The sequence below is a fragment of the Ascaphus truei genome, chromosome 16, assembly GCF_040206685.1.
Source record: "Ascaphus truei isolate aAscTru1 chromosome 16, aAscTru1.hap1, whole genome shotgun sequence".
Classification (NCBI taxonomy): Eukaryota; Metazoa; Chordata; class Amphibia; order Anura; family Ascaphidae; genus Ascaphus; species Ascaphus truei.
The window spans coordinates 20,729,715-20,754,540 of NC_134498.1; the positions used below are offsets into that span (position 1 = coordinate 20,729,715).

At 41.6% G+C, this 24,826-nt stretch overlaps 1 protein-coding gene across 2 annotated transcripts in view; it reads left to right on the forward strand.

Annotated features, from left to right (window-relative positions):
- Nucleotides 1–24,826, forward strand: part of TNMD (tenomodulin) — a 51,308-nt gene that overhangs the window by 14,331 nt on the left and 12,151 nt on the right. The window contains exons 3-5 of one of the 2 annotated variants that reach the window (XM_075572817.1): nt 15,074–15,217; nt 20,256–20,357; nt 24,076–24,229. In XM_075572817.1, the coding sequence (XP_075428932.1) occupies nt 15,074–15,217; nt 20,256–20,357; nt 24,076–24,229 (400 nt within the window). The remainder of the gene's footprint in view (nt 1–15,073; nt 15,218–20,255; nt 20,358–24,075; nt 24,230–24,826) is intronic. The other variant, XM_075572818.1, reaches the window with a different exon arrangement.

The window sequence follows — 24,826 nt, forward strand, 5'->3', positions numbered from 1 at the left end:
AAATAAAGAAACTATTGGAAGATGAAAAATTAGAAGCATTGGAGCAACACACATAAGCAGAGCACCTATTGCAAGGCCTGCGTACGCACTTACAGATTCCCAAAGAGAAGCAGCGATCTCTGCAGGAAGAAAATCTGCAGGCTGCTAAAGAAGTACAAGTACTGCAGAAACGTCTGATTACCCAGTGTCCCCCCGTAGAGCAGCATGAGAAACGTAAGGCTAAACTGAGCATCACCAGAGCATCGCTAGAGGCCAAGCTTAAAGGCCAGGTGACCCGGTACAAGAAGGAGCACAAGAAGGTCCAGAAACTGACACAAGCAGCTGTGACCCGAGCGAAGAAATCCGCAGATCTCCAAAATATAATGAAGAATGCGTTGATGCACACTCCGAGCAAGCTCAAGAAACAGGATTCTCTCGCTGATGAGCTAAACTTCTTAAAAAGGGAGGAAAACAGCAGAGTAATTCAGAAGTACTACAAAGCTCTTGTCCAAACGAGGTTGGAAAGAGGAAGGTATCTGTGCAAACGCTCTGCAGCGCTCACCATACAGGCTGCCTAAAGAGGAATGAAAACTCGTTGGCTAAATAGCCAGTATAATGCAGCCTGTCTTCTCCAATCCATATGGAGAATGCAACATCAAAGAAAGAATTATGAACATTTGAAGCAATGTGTAATGTTACTCCAGTCAAATGTTAGGAAGTGTCTGTGGCAAAGATACTACAAAAAAATTAAGGAAGCTGCTGGTGTGATTCAATGCAGATATAGGTTCTACATCACAACCAAGCAAGCTGTGCATTGCTATAAGCGCACCCACAATGCCATCTCAGTACTACGATCGGCTTTCCACACAAGTCAGGAAAGAAGAACCAAATTACGACTGAGAAGCACAATACCAATACAGTCATGCTACTGTGGACCCAGGGCCAAAGCCATATTCCTCACAGTGAAGATAGCTGCTAGAAAGATACAGTCTTTGGCTAGATGGATTAGAACTGTTTCGGTGTTCACACCTCTACCGGTACAACACTGGGTAATTACCAAACTGAGATGCCACGGGAATCAATCGGTATGGATAAAAACTCCACCCAGCTTGAATCACCCGTGAATATGGGTACAGAATCCGATGCAGTTGATCACCCTAAACTTAAGGAAGAAAGGATTGCCTGACGCAGGGGAAAATACGTGACCAAGCGGTCAGAAGAAAGACTGTGAAAAGTCTTCCTCAAGCGACTGAAGAGTACTGAGCTCAAACACCTTCTTGAGGAGACATTACTGACCTGGAGAAAGGGCTCTACTCTCAGCGGGATTGAGGGCTCTTTTTCTCCATCCACTCTCATTCATGCCGCAGTGATATATCTAGTGAGAGTGGAAGGATGGGCTTTGGCCGTGGTAAGACCGAGTTTCCCACAAACAGGGGAGCTATGTAACAGGAATGAAGAGAGAAGATCCGGTGCAACAGCAAACAGCCAATCTGACATCAGTTCCGAGATTTGAACAAAAGTAGCTTTATTGATGTAGACACACACTTGTAAAACAGCAGGCTGCAGCACAGCCTACTCCTCTACGCATTTCACGCTATGCTAGCGCTTCGTCTCCCAGACGAACAGCTGAGAATAGATTAACAAAAACCCAGCAACCTCTTTTTGAAAACCCCTGAGACCCCACAAAATATATATATATGTATATAAGTGTCAAAAAGGAGTGCTATTGAGCGTGGCATATGTATACAACAGACGACAGAGAAGCCCAATGCTACATCCAACATGACAAAAATACACACAGTAAAATACTCATATATTCTCTTGAAAAAGGATCATTTAGTTTAACCCTTTGGCCACACAGGCAATCAACCAGACTCTACCTTGCTGATTAGGACTTTTAGCAAAGCCTGATGTGAGAAACAGGAGAGATATTCCTTAGCTCACATTTGGGCTAACAGAAGGAGAGCAGAGAAGCCTGCACACAGACACTGTCGAGCATTAAGGTGGTGCTCAGATCAAGACATCCAGACACCCAGAAAGGTGGATAGAGATGCATTAAGAAGAATAAATATTGAAGATGTGTACACTGATATTATTAGAAATATTTACGAGAATGCCACATCAACTATTGGATTACATGAAGATACAAACAATATTAAGGGAGTGCAACAGGGAGACACTATGTCACCAAAGCTTTTCACAGCAACAGATGAAGAATTGTTCAAGACATTGAACTCGGAGAAAAAAGGAATCAAACTCAACGTTGAATACTTGAGTCATCTAGGATTTGCAGGTGACATTATTATTTTTTTCCACAAGTCCATAAGTCCTTCAGCAACAAATCACAGAACTTAGTGAAGCAAGTAAGAAAGTGCGTCTCCATGTGAATCTCAGCAAAACAAAAGTAATGTTGAACAAATGTGTCAAATAAGCAAAGATCAAAATTAATGGAATAGAAGAAGTTGAAGACAGTGTACCTTGGCTGGCAAGTACCAATGAATGGGAATCTCTTTGGAATGAAATCAGTAGGAGAATGAAGATAGGATAAGCGCATTTGGAAGAAATAAATAATTTTTAATAAGCACCTTCCACTGTACCTCATGAAGAAAGTTTGCGACCAGTATATTCTGTGTGTTTACATATGAATCTAAAATGTGGATCCTAAGTGTGAAGATTATTATCAGAAGCTTCAGACAACTCAAAGAACTATGGAGAGACGTATGCTGGGTATTACCTGAAGAGACAGGAAAAAGAATGAATGGGTTCAAAACTAAACTGGTTGACAAACAGTGTATGCTATATATTATTTTAACAATGAGGGTGGGGTGGGATTGAGTGATGTGCAAAATTAGAAGAGAAATTAACCAAAATTGCAATGTACAATTACTTTTAATACTTGGCAAAATTGCTCCCTCTGTGCCCAGTAATTAATTTGGCATGGTTGGCACACTGCAGTAAACGTGTCTCTAATCTCACCCTTCTCCTATATGGTGAGTCTTGCTATTGTCCTGTTCTCTTGTTTTGTTTTTTTTGTTATAATGACTGCTGCTTAAGTGCCCTCTATCCCTGAAACTATCTTTATTTTTTATTAGTGTTTGCTTAGCTTTGTCATTTCAGATCCATTACAAACTCATTATAAGAATACATTTAAGTAGACTGGAAAACATCTGTCCCCAATGCATTTTCATGTACTCCTATTGTCTTTGTTTAATGCCAATATAAACTGAGAAAGTCATTTATTCAGGGTAGGAACTCCTTTAAATGTGAGCTTCCAGTAGGTAGCATTAAAATATAGATGTAACAATATAGAAGATCATTTGAAGGTAAACTACAGTCAAGTAGAAGTCAAGTTGAAGTCCATAATGAAGGGGTTAAAATAACTTTTCAGAAGGTGATATGGTATTTAATTAAACTTTGCAGAGAGAGCTCTGCTGAATGATTATTCTACTTTATTCTAATAGAAGCACTGATGTATTATCCAGCCTAGGGAAGAATGTGGATAGAGAAGTCAGCTGGTTGGAGCACTGCCTACCCTGACAAAATAAACTCCAGCTACATTTCAAGCTTCTGATGAAAAATTCTAAACTTCACTGAAGAAATATTTGAAACTCCTATTTGAAACTCGCATGCTGAATGATAAATGCTGCGGGTAGCTTCTTCTTCCTATGCTAGCTGAATATGACGTTTAATCATACATGCAATCATTGGTAAAACCGTCATTTGTGCCAATTGTCATTTTTTGGGGAACGGTTTTATAAAACATTTGTTCTCGCACTTAGTATCACTCCATCAAATAGTACGTCCTTTTAATTTCAATTTCCTAGTGACTCATCTGTATGTATTGCAGAATGTTTCTAAGACCTCTAGCCATAGGAACTGCAGATATACACAAAACAGATCAAAGGATTCTTGTTGAGTTTACAATAGTGGATCATCACAATAGATTAATATTTGCTCACTTGTTCATAGTCACTGTTTGGGTTGCCAGGTGCCCAGTATTGAACCAGACTGTCCTGTATTTGGACACAGAGGTAATACTGAACATGTATGTGTATTCCAGTATTACCTCTCTGGACATGTATGTGTAACCCCTCTTTATTTGGCTGTACCTCAGTATAATAGGTGGGGGCTTGAGTTCATACAATATAATAACCCACACACATTTGTGAGGCCAGTAAGAAGGGGGAACAGGATATGTATAAGAGTTGATAGCTAAATGGAACAGGTATACACACAAATGTACAACATTCATGTGACCCTTATAATTAGGACCACCACATAACACACATAGTATACTTGTTAACCTTTAACTGACAACTAGTGCTGCACCTATAAGTATATGGTATAGTCACTTTAGCTGAGTTAACTATTCTGCTGATCAGGCAGGATTTAGTCACAGTTATACCTCTTTGGAGCTCTTTAGTTCAAAATTACCAGTTGCAGGCCTGTGCTTCTTAAAGATAGTATAAAAGAGTAATCTTTCCTTATGTGCAGGGGAAGTTCACTCCCTGAGCTCGCTGGCAGTCTCCTGATCTTTCCCTCATGGGCTGGTTGTATCCTGATCTGTTGCTCTGGGCAGGCAGTACTCACTGTGGTGTGTGACTGTGCTTTACTCCCTGTGCAGCAGCTCACCACTCTCTCCACACCCCAGGTCTCTCATGCACTTGCAGATCGCATCTGCAAGCAGCCTAAGGCCTCGGGCATGGTCAGTGCTGAGGCGCGCTGCTGCTCGGCAGTGAGCCCCTGCAGCCGCAATGAAAGCAGCTTTAGCAGGGGCTCGCGCACGCTTCCGCAAGCGTGCGGAAGCTGGGTCTTAAGAAAATTTTCGTTTCTGCGCTCGCCGGAGCGCAGGGCCGGTAACGTGATCGGTTCGCCCTATGAGGGCGAACCAGCTCCGTGACGTCACAGTCCCCCCCCCCCCCGGACGGCGCGCGGTCTAAGGCCAGGGAAAGCACCCGCTTTCCCTCAGCCTCAGCGCGCCTCCGCCCGGCTGGATTCACCCTGGACGCAGCCTTACGCTCCAAACTCCATGCAGCTCTGCTCTCAAAATGTCTGGCCCCCCAAACTCAATGTTTCACTCTCTCTCATAGTCCCTCCTCCTTCACCAGCTCTCTCACTGGCTGATCACAGTCACATGTCCTATAGAGAGCATAACAGTTGAAGAGGCAATGTCCTGTGCTGATTGCAGTCACAGGGGGGTTTCATATGTGTATACTGGTATTACCTCTCTGGACATGTATGTGTCCGGTATTACCTCTCTGAACATGTATGTGTATACCGGTATTACCTCTCTGAACATGTATGTATATACCGGTATTACCTCTCTGGATATGTATGTGTATACTGGTATTACCTCTCTGGACATGTATGTGTCCGGTATTACCTCTCTGAACATGTATGTGTATACCGGTATTACCTCTCTGGATATGTATGTGTATATCGGTATTACCTCTCTGGACATGTATGTGTATACCAGTATTACCTCTCTGGACATGTATGTGTATACCGGTATTACCTCTCTGGGTGTGTATGTGTATACCGGTATTACCTCTCTGGGTGTGTATGTGTATATCGGTATTACCTCTCTGTATGTGTACGTATATACCGGTATTACCTCTCTGTATGTGTACGTATATACCGGTATTACCTCTCTGGGTGTGTATGTGTATACCGGTATTACCTCTCTGGGTGTGTATGTGTATATCGGTATTACCTCTCTGTATGTGTACGTATATACCGGTATTACCTCTCTGGACATAGTGACCTGACGGCCTGGCCTGGGGGACTGTGGGATTTTCCCAAGCAGGGAGAGAGCAGGGCTGTTGCTAGGGGGCTGGGCAGCTTCCTCCATCCTTATTGGCTGCAGCTAGGTAATGCAGCCAATCAGGAGAAATTGTCAGGAGCCTGGGGGTTGGGCCAAGGAGAGGAGGAAACACATGGAGTGGAGAGAGGTGTGTGTGTATCGATCGTGTTGCACCTTTCACCATTGTGTCCAGTATTTTTGGAGAAACCACCTGGTAACCCTAGTCACTGTATTACATTTGTGTAACCCCAGAGATGACATACCAGTGGTTCATCAAGATCCTCCTATGCAAGGAGCCATATATACGTTCTGGACCTTCATTTAAATGGGCCATTGGGTGTATTCCAATGCCTCATGGTATCTAATGGCATATTTCCACTTACTTCATGTGGCCTAGTATGTATACAAGTTGCATAAGCCTTAAGTAATAATAAGAAAAAACACATCATTGAAGAAAATATCCAAATGAGCACTAAAAGAATAATTTTTGACACATGACATTATTGTGCAACTTAACATTGATGACCAATATTTTACCAAATAAAAATAAATTGTCAAAAATATCATATGCACATTTTCTGTCCCTCTTCTTTATTTTTTCCTTTCCTCATGACCTAATCCTCCGTTATTCCCTAACAATGTGTCCTCTTTCCTTTAACTCAAATTCTGTTTTGCAAAATCATAACGTAGCATGTGACCTGTTTAACAGAAGATACAATGTATTGTTATTATTATGTTATTATATGATTGATGTCCTGCAGTTATATATGGTTATATAAGTTTGTATTACAAGATTTTAAGAAACTATTGTCAAGAGGTTTGACTCAGAATACAAACTACAGAAGTAGTAAAACTTACTGACCCCGGTACCGAGGATGAACAAGAAAAAGTCCCCGGCACCCGGGACAGTGTCTGCCACGATGGAGCTGTGTCGGGTTCATGTTACTGAATGGAAATCCCTGCAGCGCTAATACTAAGATGTTTCGACCACACATAGCAGCGACACTGAGGACATTAAGGCTTGCTACATCTGTAGGTAAATGTATTGATAATGGTCCACTCATTCTTCTAGCATCTTTCCATTGATTACTTTTGAGTGTAGCTCTGTCCTATATCAGTTGAAGTTAAAATGAACAACACAGCCAGTCTTCCTGTAAAGGAAATAGCTACTCTACCAAATATCTATGCTAACTCGCGGATCATGGGGTCAGCTGCAGTGTCCGTTTTATTACAGCTCGACTGTTCCAGGAATATTCTTAACCAGAAGATTAAATACTAAGGGAAGACTGGAGGAGTAAAGGAAAAATGGCAAAGTGATTAAAGAAATGCAGATGTAGCTGGCGTTACTTCTCCTGTTTAGAGATGGGTGACTTTTTTGGCCGGATTTGGATCGGTTCCTTTGGTCCGTGGATCAAATCTCAAAAAGTATGATTTGCCTTTTCCAGAATCCATGAATTAGATTGGTAAAATCCACCAGCAGATTGTATCCAATTGCGTTTTTTGATTAATCCGCATGGATTGAAACCGTCACAATCCGTCGACGAATTTCACACCACGGAACGGATTGTGAATGGAAAGCTCGGGAAATTCCGCGAAATGTCCATCTCTACTCCTGTTGACGCAACGTTTCGGCTGTTGAGACATTTCCAGATGTGAGGCGTCAGATTTGACACAGCTCCATCGAAACAAATGGTAACGTGTGTTATCGAAATTACATGACCACAGAATTTAGCGCGGCATCTGTGTAATTTTGCCATGCCGGCGGGTGTTATAATGTTGGATGTACATCTGTAATCTCACGAGGAGTTTTGAGAGAAATAAGATCAAGCCATTTAGTACCCTCTCCAAAATCATATAAAAAGGTAATTATAACAAAAAGAAACTTCTTAAAGCTGACAAAAGAGGTGGCAACCATCAGGACGTACATGAAGTGTAAAGAGATGAGATATATCTTGATGTGTATGGAATGGGTGAGCAGTTAGCGGTGTAGTTGGACTGAGAATGATAAACAGACATGATAACACAGCTTTGTACAGGTTGTAATATCTTTAAATGCCAAAATTAAAATAATGCATAGATGTTTTTAGACATGAGTTTTTTTAGACTACAAAGGGTCTCTTTTTTCAGATCAGACAGTCTATCTCATAGATAGAACAAAGAGCATTACCACCGCAATGTTCGACTGCATCAAAACTTACATATAATGACTGAGAATAAGACCGTGTGAAGCAAGGGGTGCGGTGTTGTGAACTACTAACCCCAAAGTTCATAACGATGAATTTACCTCTGCTGAGTCTTGTTGCATCGATAACATTACCTTGTATTATGAAGAATATCAGAGGCAAAGATGCAACAATAATTTTTTTAAATAAGCAAAGATGGGTGGGTAGCAGTGTTTGTCCATTCTTCCCGGTAGTAACAAAGGAGGGAGAGGAAGTAGGGTGTCCATGCTTCCGGATCGGACTCGGCGATAATCCTCTGGTGCTGGGGTCAGTGACTGTTACGCCACCGGCCCCAGTCCTATGGACATACGTCTTGCTACATCTGTATGCTTATGTTTTTCTTTATCCCTTTTAGGAAATGTTGATAGGCTCATGTACAGACACTGTAGAGAAGCTGATGATGCCAATCATTAACTCATTAACCAAGGTTATTCATTGGCAGTGGACAATATGGGGACATTACTGAGTAAAATTAGACTCTTGCTGTTGATAACACATATTGATAAAGTAAGAAGAGATCCCGTCACTGCATTATGTAATTAACAATGCAAAGTATGCCTTGTAAGATTCTTCTTAACAGAGTTTGATAAACAGATCGCTATGGAGGCACATGAAAAGAAGAGGGGTTGATTTGCATCCTATGACTATCACCCAAGGCTCATAACAATCTGTTTTTATTTGTACAATTAATTCATAATCTCGTTCTAATTAAGGCATATTGCACAATCAAAACCTGCTTAGAGACTATAATTACATTAGGATATACAGGCTGTGCGTGAGAGATGTGTACGCTCCCAACCCATTCCCTGTGCACGGCAGCTATACACTACAGAGGTAGTGAAGAGTGGTAAGGGCATACAAAGAAAATAATTGCATCCAGATGTGTAAGAGCCTTGTTGACAGAGGACATGTCAATCAAATGGTTACAAAATGTGCACCTGCCACCCAGAATATGTGGTGAGCACGGCAGAAAACAATGCTAATTACTACGTCTTTAGGCTGTCAACAATATATATGAGTAGGAGATGAGCCTGGATTTAATGGTGTTTAAATTTGGGAAGAATGGCTGACTCAAAACCCCAAATGAATTATGGTTTAATTAGAACAAATATTTTTACAGCTTTAAAGTAAGCCTCAGTTTTGAGAATAAACTTGTATTTTGGTTAATTCAGTTGTTTTAAGCCCTAGAGCTAAACCGTAATCGCTGAACGCTCTGGGTCACTTGGTAGTATTTCCCATCATTCCCTGCTTTGCCATGAAGCTGCACTGTGTCACTAAGTGACAGCATGAAACATATTCTGTTGGCATTTTACCAAACTTTACTCTGGTCTCGTGCTGCAGAAATGTTTGGAAATCTGATTTTTTTACATGTATAAAGGGCCAGTTCCTCCCATATCAAAAGTGAACAAAAGACAACGACCTGTTTTAATAGGCTAATGGTGCTTTAAAGAAAACAGACAAAAAAAAACAGACAGGCATTATTAGTGTTTTTAAATAATTATTTAAACATGTAACACTTCCATGGCAAAGACATGCCTTGGGGGCCTTTTACATCCTTTATCTGATGGGTTTTTTTGATAAGCTTGTTCTTTTGTTTTTTGTCTTTGATTAATGGTATAATAATTACTTTGCAAACAGATAAAATATAAGTAGCTGATCTGCTTATAATCAGCAGAGCCAGAGTTAGCAAAACATATACATCTGTCATATGGTGCAAATAATAAAACACTTACTTTATGAATGATTCAGTCTTTCTAAGGGAAACGGTCACACTGACCTGTTGTGCGAGACCTCCCCTTTAATGGAACTATACTAAAGCTATATTAAACCTTAGTGACCTCAGTAGGCAGAGCCAAAGAGACTTCTCATAAACAGATGAATGTAAATGAAGGCCTCAACCCAGAAGTAATAGTAAACATTCGGAATCGGACATTTGGTTATGGTCGTTTTACCACTGAGGGACCCTTCACCACAGCCGCTCTGCCTCTCTGCCGCTGGACGCCAATAAGGCAAGTGTCATGATTCCCTCCCGCAGTACTCCTCGTATACCTGTAGGGGCTCACAGAGAAGTCTTGTTCAGGCCTAGAACTAGTAAGATCTAGGACAGTCCATGAGGCATGCTGCCATCTTCGTTTGGGTATAAAACACCACCCGGTATGTTAGTTCTTTGCTTGTCAACTTTTTGTTTACAGGTCTGGAGTCAGGTTATTCTTTTCCCCTAGCACTGCGACTTTCCCTGTTCCTTTTATCAGAGTCCCAGTTCTACTGATCTTCAGATACCTTGTTGTTTTTGTCTTGTATTCCCTTTGCACTATTTGCCCTCTGTTTATTATTTGTCCCCTGCTACTATTGCTCTTTGCATGCAGCGCTGCAATTCCTGCAACTAACCTTGGTTTGCCCTGTTATTTCAGTTAGCATTATTTGCCCCCCTGTCCTTGTTTGTTCCCTTAGCTGACATAGCCTTTTGCATGTAGCTCTGCACACTTTGCAGACTCCATTTTGTTTTCCCAGTTTTGTTTTTCCTTTAGTGTAACAATACTGTGTCAGTTTTTACGTATTTCTGTCTCCTGTCTTTTGTGGGTTTCCATGTTACCTCCGAAGGCTCCATACATCCTGATAATAAGTTAATTTAAGGGGTTTTAGCGGTTAGGTTAGGGGGTTAAGGATAGGGGTTTTGGGCAAAGGGTTAGGATTTTAGGGTAGAGAATTAGGATAAGGGTTTAAGTTTTTTAGGGTAGGAGGTAGCACTAATATTAGGGTTTTTTAGGGTAAGGGGTAAGGTTAGGGACTTACTTTAGCGGCGAACGAGTGTCAGAGAGACGTCCATTCAGCAAGGTGAGTGATGGCTAAACGCCGGCGGCGAGTTGGGCGCAGCAAAATGGCCAAAATAAAATGTCCTAGACTGGTGAACATTCTACTCTACCGTCACTCATAGAGGTCACTGTTTAAAAACATCCATCTGTTACCCTGAGGACAGATTTGCATTTTTAATACTTTCATTGTTTCATACACTTAGGAGGACTGCCGCTTATGGTACTTAATTTATTACTTCCATAAATGATGTCAGAAATTATTGCCTAAATGTAGTATATTTATGGACCAGAGTCCAGTAAACCGCTTGTATTGGTTTTGCAGACGACACGCACAAGATGTAAAATATTACGTTTCCAATATTGTGAGTCAAGTGCTTCAATGCGGGCACAAAGCTAATATGGATAAGATCACATGTTGACATATCTGCCCAGTAGATAAATCTTTGGCATTTCTACATTAACCCTCTTCAACGTCAGTGGTGCCTGCTCTCCCTTCCCCAGAAAAGCCATAAAAAATAGTGTGAAATCTGCAGTCATTACAGAATACAGCCATCGCTCATCGCTCTAAAACCGCAGAACGCAGCACAATCTCTACATGCCTATTCATGTTTCCACTGAAGCTGCCAAAAATCCATTATTTTGAAACATCCAGCCGCCCGCCCTCCTTTTGAAAGGAGCCGGTTTGAACTCAGGTATATTGCAAGTATTTGTAGATGAATTCTTTGCTGTCAATACAGTCTGTCCCTGGCAAGGAAACACATACTGAACATCTGCTTGGAATACCATTTTATCATCACACTTTTTTTAATAATACTTTCTGACTTTTTAATGTTTTTTGATACGCTAATTACCTTGCTCACAGTTAGCAGCCGGAGTAACAATAACGGAGGTTTTGGAGGGAACATGACACAAAGATGGGTGACGCCTATACACAATTCCCATTAACCTGTCATGTAATAAAATCATATGTAGAAAGCTGCTTGAACATTAAAGGAAATCCACATAACTACCATGCTATAACATTATATTACTATTATATTATACCACTACTGCATTTTCTTATATTTCATGTGGCATATGGTGCATAATAAGTATACAGAGAAAGCATTCAACTTGTGACTTTAATATGGTGGTGAATTTAAGAGCCATATATGTTTTCACACTACACTGCAGCACTCAACTAGTGCACAGTGTGTAAAATGATGTTTGCATTTGATAATATTCTGTGCATGAAAACTAGTCTGAGTATAAAACAGAAAACAGGAATGGATTTGGAACTTCTATTTGATACATGCCCATTTCATTTAGAATAGAATACATTTTGCATAATTTATTAGTGTATACATCAATACATAGTGAAAGGAAGATCTGTGCCATTCCTTGTCTACCTAAACAGGTATTCTTGAAGTTATAACGTAAAAGCTTTGTTATCTGACATGTGCCAGACATGAGAGATGACGGATACTAAGGCCGTGCTTATAGTGCTGGCGGCGCGACCGATAACGTCACCCGTCGGCGTCAGCGAAAGGTATAATTTGTTTTTTAGCGACTGTCGCTAGTGACGTCACTAAAGGGGGCGGGCCGCGCAATTTGATTGGTTTAGAGACAGTCACGTGTGGCGACTGTCTCTAAAAAATCAAATTTAACCGGCTTCCAAATTTTCAGTCGCACTGTCGCGCTTACTATAAGCGCTTGCGACGGAGTCAATTGATTTGTTTTGGAGCAACGTCGCATCGCAGTCGCAAGGCACTATAAGCGCAGCCTAAGACTCATACCATACTTGTAGTTAGAGATGGACGAATCCACCTGGCTTTATTTAGCCTGTCCCTTTAAACAATGCACAGCAAACAAAAATATACAAAAGAAACAAACACCTAGCCCTTGTAAGGGCTAACTTACTTCCCCAGTCCCTATCTGCAAGACTGGTAGGAAAAGCCCTTAACCAGCCTATCACCCCAAAGTATCAAGCGGCACCTTAAATCAGGTGACCTTCAGGTCAGTGGTGTCCGGGTGTCTTTATCTCAGCACAGCCTTTGTGCTCAAGACAGTATCTCCTCTGTCAGCACAGTTGTGGATGTGCTAAGGAGTCTCTAAGTTTTAATCAGTGCGGAATCGTAAAAATCTGCCACTGGATACAACCTGTGGACGGATTTGTAGAATCCAACCCGCGGATTCAGCAATACGTTGGTGGATTGCTAAGAATCCGCTAACGGATCGCTGAATCCACAGTGTGTATTGGTAATAATAATATGAAAAATCTGCAAAACATGAAATCGCCCTTTTTGACATTGATCCACTGAAATCTGCGGACCAAAGGTACCGGCCGATCCGCTGAGGATCCAAATTCGCCAAAAAAGTCAGCCATCTCTACACGTGGTGCAAATTGTCAAAGAATTACAATACGTTCTAATATATAAAGTATAAAATGGTATGCAGGTACTGTAATACTGTTGTAAACATTCGACTCCATTCGGAAATACTCTGAACGATGTGGAGGTGCCATATAGCCCTGGCATGGGTTCTGTTACTACATTGAAATTTTGTATATGGATATGTTAGAAATTCCGGTTACTAAAGCATGCTGGTTGGTAAAATGCCAGATAACACCGCTTTTACTGTATATTAGATCAGTCCGCACTTGTATCTATATTTATATCCAGTGAGGGTGACCCTCACGCAACATAACGCAACATAAATTAACTTAGCCTGGGTGCACAAAAAAATGCAATAATTGCTCAATTGAAGTGAAAACTGTTTATTTACAGTATCAACGTTTCAGTCCCTATAAGGCAGCGTTCATGCTGCCGAAGACCGCGCAGAGGCATCCGCGTGTGGCGCGATCACATTGGCTTAAGGCATTGATAGCGCCAATAGACCGCGCGGCATGCGCAACATCAGGAGGGAGCACGCGGTGCGCGAGGAATCAGTTGAAACTGATTTCTCGGTGTGACGGGCAGGTCACGTGAGCGGTTCGCCCGATGAGGCCGAACCAGCTCCGTGACGTCATAGACATGACCCGAGACACAGCCTCCAGGGCGTGTCTACCATTGTCTGAAAACGCACCCGCTTCACATGGGTGACGTCACGCACGCGCATGCCTCCGCGCGGTCGAAGGCTGTATGGACGCAGCCTAAGATGTGTGCACATGCAGTAGCGGATTTCCCATTAGGCCATTAGGCGGCAACATTTTGGGGCAGAAAACATTTCCGCCCCCATATGCATTTTCTGCGCCTAATGGGAAGGCACTTACACGTGTCCTGCCGCCTCCTTGGCGCTGCCCTCCATCTCCTTTGGAATCCCAGTGTCAAATGAAACCGTGGACACCACAATGTAACGTCACAAAGTCAAATTACATCATGACGTTGCGTTACCATGGCAACGCGATGCCGTGCGCCATCGCGTTGATGACACCTGCGGCATCATGTGATGCTGGGATTCCAAAGGAGATGGAAGGCGGCACCAAGGAGACAGCCGACACATAGAAGTGCCTAGGGGCGGCGGATTTTCAAATGCGCCACTGTGTACGTGTATTATTATTATTTTTTAATTTTTTTAAAGGAACAATCCAAGCAGCCGATTTTTTTAAAACATAGGTTTCAAGCAGGGGGATTCTGCTTCTAGAGATACTTGCCTCCAAAGGGGGTACCGGTATCTCCTGCAAGTTTAAAGCTCCCGCGTCACATGGGCCAATAGGAAGCCGCACTGGATGATGTCACAGCTTCCTATTGGTCCGCAGGGCGCGGGAGCTTTGAACAGCCACCCTTACATTACCTCTATGGAGGTAAGTATCTCCGGAAGCAGGGGGTCCGTGGAGCTGAATTGAATGGGGTCCAGTTCTGCCGACCCCCTGCTTCAAGCCTACGTAAAAAAGTAAAGCGATTTACACACACAAACTCGCCCGCTTGGAGTGTCACTTTTAGATAAAAAGAATTAAGATATTTGACATGACCCGTTACATACCGAACGGTTATGCTTCATACATACTGGTTTCCCATGGGAATTTTGAGACTAAGACCATAACAATATTAACTGCTGAACATATGTCATTACTTTAACCACTAGGCGATACTCCGTTTATACCGTACATCATTTTTCTAACGACTTGCTGAAAGCAGGCACCAAAGAACTGCAATATAAAACGTCTCCAAAGCTTTTATTGCCAAGGCTGAAATTGCATTTAAAAACTGGTGCCTTAAAATAATAGCATCTTCTGCCCGGGACACATTACTCTTCTGTTTTGTCCCCTTTTGTTCCAGCAGATCTATGACGTTGAATACAAATTCTTCGGCAACGGCGAGAAGACGACAGTATTGATGGAAATTGATCCGGTGAACCGAATTGAGACTTTTCGGACTGAGAACGGCACCGATGAAGTGGTGGAAATCCACGACTTTAAACATGTCAGTACTTCGAGACCTTGTTCAGTTTAGTTTTTTTGTAGAAAAAATGGTAGATTTTTGTCTCTCATAAGTTACTTTCAAAATGAGTGTCATAAATTGCTGCAAAGAGTGGCAAAAGCTTATATAACCCTGCATTTTCCAGAGGTCCTACGTACAGCTAAGGCAAGGGGTGGCCAACTCCAGTTCTCAAGGGCCACCAACAGGACAGATTTTAAGCATATCCCTGCTTCAGCACAGGTTGCTCAATCAAAGGCTCAGTCGTTGACGGGCACCTGTGCTGAAGCAGGGATATCCTTAAAACCTGACCTGTTGGTGGCCCTTGAGGACTGGAGTTGGCCACTCCTGAGCTATGGAGATAAGTGATTTTTAAAATCACCTTATTAAAAAAAGCTGCTAGATGTACAATGTATGAAACGTTGATATAAAACCTTTATTAGATTTAACACACATGGAGGGATTATTAAATTATTGTCAGGCCACACAGCGGTTATATAACCTCATTATGTATGATAATATAATTTAGCGTTATACCTGCACATGGTTATTTCAATCTCACTTTCTATGATACATGGATTGTTACAGAATACTGATTTTGCCCATATAATAATCCACAATCTAATAAATAGTCCTATTATTACAGTTGAATACAAAGTAAATAGCTTGAGATGAATGGGTAGTCCAAATAAACATGATACATTGCCTAGAAACGGGGTTCTCAACTCCAGACCTCAATACCCCCCCCCCCCCCCGCCCAACAGGTCAGCTTTTAAGCATATCCCTGCTTCAGCACAGTTGGCTCAATCAGAGGCTCAGTCGAAGACTGAGTCTCTGATTGAGCCACCTGTGCTGAAGCAGGGACTGATTGAGCCTCATTTGCTGAAGCAAGAACTGATTGAGCCACCTGTACTGAAGCAGGGACATCCTGTAAAGCTGACATGTTGGGGGGTCTTGAGGACTGGAGTTGAGGACCCCGGCATAGAAGACCATCAAAGTTTAAGAAGTCTCTGAAAAGTTTTGCAACTCCCCGATTAGTTCCCTCAAATTTTCTGATTTGTATTTCTCATGGCAAAAAGGAAACAGTTTGCTTTTTATACATATATCTGCAGATTATTCAAGAAACGGCAGTATATCAGGTTACCGAATTGGAGAAAGGTTATAAATGAAATTTATAGCCCACCTCAACAGCATGAATCATCCGCATTTGGGCTTATGAATAGCATGTCAGTTATAATATTGAAATTCAGTGTGATTGAAACGGTTTCAGTTATCGCAGGCCACTTGATTTGTTTTCATAAGATTGCTTTGATTCATTCCACGGGAGCTGCTGTTAACGATATTCCTTATGCTATCCATTTCTCATTCTATTCGACTTTTTGTCCACACCTTCCTGACACTTTTGCCCCGTGCATCTGCAGGTGTTTCGTCAGCCGCTCAGTGAAACACTGGATTGCAGCTCCTAAAAAGAGAGTAGTATAATCTGTTGCTTGTACATGAAGTTAGTGGTGTTGGGCAACCTGAACTAGTTTATAAAATAAGATGCTATTTAGTGTTATTTATTGTGGACCGTTATTGGATTGATTTGATCGGGATGGGTTACACGGCGTTATCTGCCTGTAACTTGGCTTGTTTCATGTGCCTCAAGTGTAATCGTTTTGTCAGGTTTTATACATTACCAGCACGTTTCTTATTCTGACATTTATGTCAGCTAACATCTGCTGGTTTTATTAGGGAGAGAAAATATGTGAAGAGCCGCTACATACATTATTATATGAAAAGTAATGCTTATTATTACTTCACATAATAACTCTCTTACCAGGCATTTTATGTTGAAATGATCATTTTAAGAATTTGATTCACAAATTCCCAAATATGGCATTACTTAATCACTTAGGCCTGGAGTTATTGCAAAGCATTGCGATATCTATCTCCATCCACCTTAATCCATCCATCACTATCCACCTTTAGGACCCATTTTAAAACCCATCTGCTTAACGGAGAATATGTGTAGCTCAGGGGCTGATACTATACACATCATACATCGACCGTGGCACCTTGCAGGCACATCTTCCTACTGTCTCTGTACGTTCTTCCTACTTACCACTTATATTAAGCTAATTAAGTTAAAACAGCAGATCCTAGAACACTCTCTCTCTAGTACGACTCTCGGCCACTCTATGATCAGTGTTCTCCATGTCTTCCGATCTCTCGCGGCTTCTTCTAATTCTGCTATGTTCAGTCCAGTATCTTTCTTGTTGGAATCTAGCCAGCGAGTTCTTGGGCGGCTTCTTCCTCTTTTGCCACCGATCATTCCAAGCTTGATGTCCTTCTCAAGCGACTTGCTTCGCATGACGTGACCAAAGAAGGAGAGCTTTTGCTTTGGTCTTTTGGCCTCCAATGAGATTATCGGTTTGGTCCGTTCCAGGACTGCTTGGTTCGTTATTCTGGCTGTCCACAAAATATGCAGCAGACGTCTCCAGCACCACAATTCAAATGCATCGATTTTTCGCCTATCTGCCTTTCCCAGAGTCCAGGTTTCGCAGCCATACATTGCTATTGGGAAAACGATTGCACTGACCAATCTGCATTTAGTTGCCAGGCTGATGTTGTTACTCTTCCAGATGTTGTTAATACTGATCATTGCATTTCTTCCAAGTGCCGACCGTCTCTTAATCTCATGGGTGCAGTTGCCATTGCGATCAAGCCAAGAAAGATGAAATCTTTTACCACTTCACATTGGTTCTATTAGAAACAATTTATTAACACACATTCCCAACTAGCTCAAACTCCTACACCCACCACATCATGAATATATATTTATGTCAAAAAAGAATGCTACTGAGCGTGTCAAATGTATAAAACATAAGACAGGGGTGCCCAATGCTACATCCAATTGACAAAACATATATGGTAATAAGTATAAAGTTAAAATACTTCAATAATAATAATAATAACTTTGTTATTTAGTTAAACCCTTTGGCCAAAGCGTTATAAGCCTGCATACCAAACGTCAAGGTATAACCAAAAATGCAGGTCCTACACTACACTGTGAACCCTTCCTGTTACCTCTGTATGAGGGGAAGCAACCATAGTAGGTCCTGTTCCTGCAGCAAAATGAAAAGACCTCCCAAGTTAAAAGGGTGAGGAGGAGTGAGCTCTGGGGGGAGGTGCCACCTACCTCCATACAACTGTTACCAGTCAGAAATTGATTAACACACATTCCCAACTAGCTCAAACTCCTACACCCACCACATCATGAATATATATTTATGTCAAAAAAGTGCTAGTGAGCATGGCAAATGTATACAACAAAAGCCAGGGTACCCAATGCTACATCCAATTGACAAAACATATATGGTAATAAGCAGTGTTCGACAAACCTATACATTTGCACGCCCCGGGCGAGTGGATTTAACATCGTGGCGAGCTCCTATTGGCCCAGGCATCACACGTTTGGTACTAGGTGGCGAGTAGATTTTTTTGTTGGGCGAGATTTTTTGGTGATTTGTCGACCACTGGTAATAAGCATAAAGTTAAAATACTTCAATAATAATAATACAGCTGAACCTAATTATAACACGGTCCCTGGGGTCCACGAGAATGAGACCGCGTTATAACTGGGGTCGCATACATTTTGGCGGGAGGACTTACCGGTATCTGCATTTCTTCCCGGCTGCTCTCTCTCCTCTCCATCTTGAGTGCAAAGGAGGGTCACATGACACACACCACGTGGAATTTTTTTTACCTTTAAACATTCAATACTTTATTGCTAACAGACACACAAACAATGTGGGAGTTGAACATGAACATGAATACATTTTATATAATACACATGCAGGAATCGAACTCAGGACCTTCTGTTTGCCAGACCAATGCTTTATAGCAGTGGGGCGCAAACTGGGGGGCGAAGATTGTCTGCGGTGGGCACGGGGTTTACAGTCGGCCTGCGCGCTTCCCAAAGGCATTTAAATGAAGTGCCAGGGAAGTGGCAAAGACCTCTGTAAACCTCACTTACCTTGGCCCTGGCGGCTTCTTAGATGTGTCGCCATGGCAACACGGCATCATGTGACTTCACGTTGCCATTGCAATGTGACGTCATGACGCTGAGGTAAGAGGGGGGGGCGTGGAGAGAGGGGAGCTGCCGGCAGGGGGGCGCAGGGAAAATGTTTGCGCTCCTATGATCTATAGGCATAATTTTTCTTGCATCTGCGAGCTATTCCATTATTTTAAATTGATAGTAAAAGCACTTTTAAATCAATCACCAATTCATTATCTAGGGGCATTGAGTGCCCAGAACTGGGGTTACTTTGTTCTATGTATAGTCCATACTCACCACTTACTGTAGATTGCAAACTTTATGAGAAATACTAATCTGGTTCCCGGGCATTGTGTACTTCATTGCACTGTACCTCTATGTTGGTCTACAGCAGGGGTGACCAACTTCAGTCCTCAAACAGATCAGGTTTTACGGATATCCCTGCTTCAGCACACTGAGCCACCTGTGCTGAAGCAGGGATATCTATAATATCTGGCCTGTTGTTGGCCCTTGAGGACTGGTGTTGGCCTCCCCTGGTCTTCAGGAACCACAAGAGATCACTCCATGGTTCCACCTCACATGTTCTACCAACCATAACGCAGAGCTAAAGTACTTCCCTGTGGCCTCCTTGCTAAGCCTTCACGCACATTAGGACCTGTTCATTTGACTAAGCCTTATTGTGTGCAAAGGTTTAACAGTTTAGTAAATCTATGCTTAAATCTGTTATTTAACCCCTTAACCTAACCACTAAAACCCCCAAAGTTAACACCCTGCCCTAAAACTTACATTAAAGTAGGAGTGGTAGGTGGCGGAAGGGCCCATTCCGAAATGTCCCCCCAAATGTCCCATTCCAGCTCAGGCTAAGTGGGCCAAAGGGTTCTCACCCGCTGCCAAATTCTATGTTTCGATCACAGCCTGTAAAGTTTGAAGCCATTCTGCTTCCCCCAGTTTGATCACTACAGAATCTACGGCTTTTTTCCAACATGATATTTCTTTTCTGCTCAGGGTATTACCGGAATCTTCTTTGTTGACCTTCAAAAGTGCTTCATCAAGACACAGATTAAAGAAATCCCTGAAATTGCTGAATCGGACTTTGAAGAACTTGAGGTATATAAAAATGTGCCTTGTGCGGATTTCCAACATTTCTACTTTATTAAAATTTAAGAAGAAATAAGCTGTGGTGGGACACACAGGACGGTGTATTTGGAATACAGATAGGCATTTGTAATGAAAAATTATTTCAATTTAGATCTTTTAATGGGTATACTGTGCACAATGTCCTTTGTTTTAATGTAATATTTGACTGACATTTTAAATAGAGAAGGATTGAAGACGCAATCCAAGCGGCACATTAAAAAAAAATGTTTTTCTTTTAATATACGCAGCCTTTTATTACCTTTATTGAAAACTAATTACCTAAGCTGCCGATCGATTAGTTCTCCTCTAATCGATCAGCAACGATCCTGCTTCCCAGGGGTTCACTGAATGGCTACATTTTAGTTTCAATCAAGTCAGTGCAACTCAGCAGCTACAGTGTATTCTTAAATTACTAAGGTTCAAACTGCAGGGAAAATTTGCAACAAATTTTCACAAACAGGAAAGTGTTACAAAGATCTCGCGCTGCTGCTAAAAGCCTGCTATAGAAATCAAAGGATGCTCAGTATATTAAAACTCATTAAAAATGGCATTAACAGTTGTATTAAAACAAATGTAATAAGTAGTATCTAATACTACAGATTGGATTTATTTTAAAAAAACCACACATGTACAGATATTGCACGGATTGCTTTAAGAAATAGTTCTGTGTATTTCTGATATTTTTCCAGAAGGCAATTATTACCCAAGTGTACCAGAGTTTCAAGAGTCTTCTTGTTAATAGCTGTTGTCATACAACGTATTTTAGAAAAGCACCTTGATGAAATTCTTCAAAATGACTCTCTTCGGCTTAAATTAAAGGCAGAATAGCTTTATTTTTTGCGCTAAATAAAAAACTGTTGAATAAATAACATTTCTCTCCTGGATGGTATCCGGCGATTGTATAAGCCAGCGGTGCGCAAACTGGGGGGCGCAGCTCAAGAACTTTTTGCACCCCTGATATAAGCCACAGGAAGGTGTAGGTACTTTAGGTAACAGCCTCTCCCTGTTAGCCAGTTATCTTCTAAAACAACTATAGTTGATAATCTAACGTCCATTTCATATGATTGTCATACACAACACGTACAAATAAGCTTATGATTGCCATCAACAAATAAGCTGAATGTGTTCTATAATGCAGAGTGAAACAGCCCTGCATCTGTTTATTAAAAATACTACCTTTAATGTCTTGGCTACTTTAACAAGATATGTTTTGCTTAGGATGATTTCTCCATTGACAAGTCAATAGAGCCTGATCTAGAAGCTGCTGTAACTGGCTATCCAGGCAGAAATGGTGCTGAAGTCTCAAAGCACGACTCACATTTCCACACCAGTTTTTTAACAATTTCCTTCTGACTCTTCAAACCTGGGCAGTATAGCAAATGTCGGCAGTTCACTAGTATACTGCTATAGTAGGGGTGGCCAACCAGTCCTCAAGGGCCACCAACAGGTCAGGTTTTAAGGATATCCCTGCTTCAGCACAGGTGGCTCAGTCAATCCGAGGATTCAACAATCCATTGGCGGATTGATAAAGAATCCGCCAATGGGTTGCTGGATCCCGGGATTAGATTCTAAAAATCCGTCCATGGGTGGTATCCAATGGCGGGTTTTTGATGAATCCGTGTGTATTGAAACGCCCAAATCCATTTGTGGATTTCACACCGCGAAACAGATTTTGGGGGTGACATCAACGAAAACAGGGAAACGGATTTGGACGATTCGCCCATCTCTATCCCTGATTGGAAGAACACCAATATTAGGCCAGTCACCTGACACATGTCTTGGTTAAGTCTAATAATATGTGGCTCATAGAGTACTATTAGACTGCTATCGAAACATGATTATACATTATTAATATTAGAAATTAACAGAAAATACAAACCCACAGTATAGTCCTGAGGAGAGAGCAAGCACAACCATATAGTAATACACATAGACAGATACCCAACAAGCTCTGAGAAACCCCAAACATTACCACATAAAAAAATTTGTGTGTGTATGTGTGTCAAGAGGAGTGCTAGTTAGCGTGACTAAATGTGTACAACAAAAAACAGACAAAGATGCCCAAAGCTACTTCCAATGTGACAGAAATGCACAGTGCAATACCTATATATTCTCTTGAGAAAGGGTCATTTAGTTTAACTTTTTGGCCAAAGCGCCTTAAGCCTTGAAGTTGGCTAGCAGGCTTAATACGCTTTGGTCAAAGGGTTGAACTAAATGACCCTTTTTCAAGAGAATATATAGGTATTGCACTGCGTGTTTTTGTCACATTGGAAGTAGCTTTGGGCATCTTTGTTTGTTTTTGTTGTATAGTCATACACATACCAAGAAGGGAATGAGATGTTTGGCCACAACCAAACCACTGCCAGCGGCCTGTGCCGCCAGGACAAGTCACCACCAGGACACCTATCCATAGGGCACTTCGCCGCTTCACATTTCATTGCCGCCACTCCGATGTTCCCACTCAGATATCACGTGCGCCTGCCGCTCCATCTTTAAATGTCCCCGCACTGGCCCAATATGACATAAATACACTGTAAAATACTTATATATTCTCTTGAAAAAGGGTCATTTAGTTTAACCCTTTGGCCAAAGATATGTGAGCCTGTGAACCACGACAAGGCAGACCCAGTTCACAGGTCCTAACACTACCAGATAAAATACTAATATACCTCTATTAGGATTACAATTCTCATTTACCTCTATTAGGAAGGAGAAATACCAACATTGGATCTACAGTATATCCAGTAGAATGTAAAAGACATGCTGACTTGGGGAGGGGTGAGCTTAAAACCCTGGGATGGAGGAGCCACTAACCTCCAACAGCTGAGACATCTTAAAATCCAAACCAACTGGACTACAAACATGTTGAAATACAATTATAATATTAAAAAACATTATGTTTTTAAAGCAGAGCCTGTGGGATTTCCATGGCAGAAAAAAAAATGCTTCCTTTTGTCAAAACTTTACTGGCATCATAATAGGTTCAAACATGTTTAATAAACAAGTCTACTTCAAAATGTGAATTACCATATAATAAATGCAAAGGTTTTCAAGCAATTATTATACTTACTGTTGTTTGTTTCCAAAGTGCCTGCCTTTGTGGAAGCACAAGAAACATGAAAATACTGTATTCATCGGTAAAGCCCCCCTACTAGCAGGGAGTAGCACTGCTATTTGTCCTTGGGATGTTCACTGCTGTTTTTGCCCGCGCAGAGAGGAATTTTCAATGCGGCAAAAGTTGTGGCTTCGGTTGGAATGTTAAGCGAGAGGTTCATTTTTTGCTACTGACATCAAGATGTGGGCCCAGACTATGTGATTACAATAGTTCATAGTATGCTTTAATTCATTAGGATAGCAATTAATATGATAGTTTTTCTCCAAAATGTAGCAGACATCCCTGGGGTTTCTTTAGTAAGAGGAAGAGTAACTGACACATACTGTGTTCTTTGGCAATATTCGTTGGGATATTGGTGAGGAAGCAAACTTCCACCACGATTCACAGCTGGATGAATGTCGTTCCATGTCAAAATGAATCTAGTGCGTTGTTCAGACATTTCTATATACAGTAACCTACACAAAGGACTTGTCCATCAAAACCCCTTAATGCTCTTAATTGGCATTAGGCTATACATAAAGTGGCATTGGATTGTACTAGCTTTTCATTAGGCCTGTGTAACGTATGTTATAGGGAGGTGAAATCACTACAACAATCTATGAGCAGTCCATGTTATGGGTTCCCGGAGAGAAACCGATTGAAGACAAAGAATTTTTGAAGAATTCCAAAATATTTGAAGTGTGTAAGAATGTCTCAGTGCACTGGATATACCCTCGTTTCCTGCCAGGTAAGGGCATGCTTTTACTACAACAAATTGTGTTTTTACATAAATAGTGCTGGAAACATTCAGTGCAAATGCTTACATTAAATATCCTTTTTAGCCCTACATGAATATATGTATATACTGTAAGTTGGCTTATAATGATTATGAATTAATTTACCATGAAAGTCTCATGAAACCATCAGTTAACATAGTTGGTGATCTGCAGAATTCTGCATACTGTATAATGGGCTGAAGAAAGCACATACTTTCATTTCATTGGTACTGTATAGAGCAGGAGTAGCCAACTCCAGTCCTAAAGGGCTACCAACAGGTCAAAGATTGAGCCACTGATTGAGCCATCTGTGCTGAAGCCAGGACTGATTGAGCCACCAGTTCTGAAGCAAGTACTGATTGAGCCACCTGTGCTGAAGCAGGAATATCCTGAACCATATCTGTCGGTAGCCCTTGAGGACTGGAGTTGGTAAAGAACATGTAGGGCTCATGGGTATCTAGAGGTTTTAATACAGATCCAGCCACGAGTATCCGAACACTTGCCTTGGAAAATCTGGGGCAATCTCCCAGTAATGCTGCAACATTTCTGTGACATTTCTGCGGACAGAC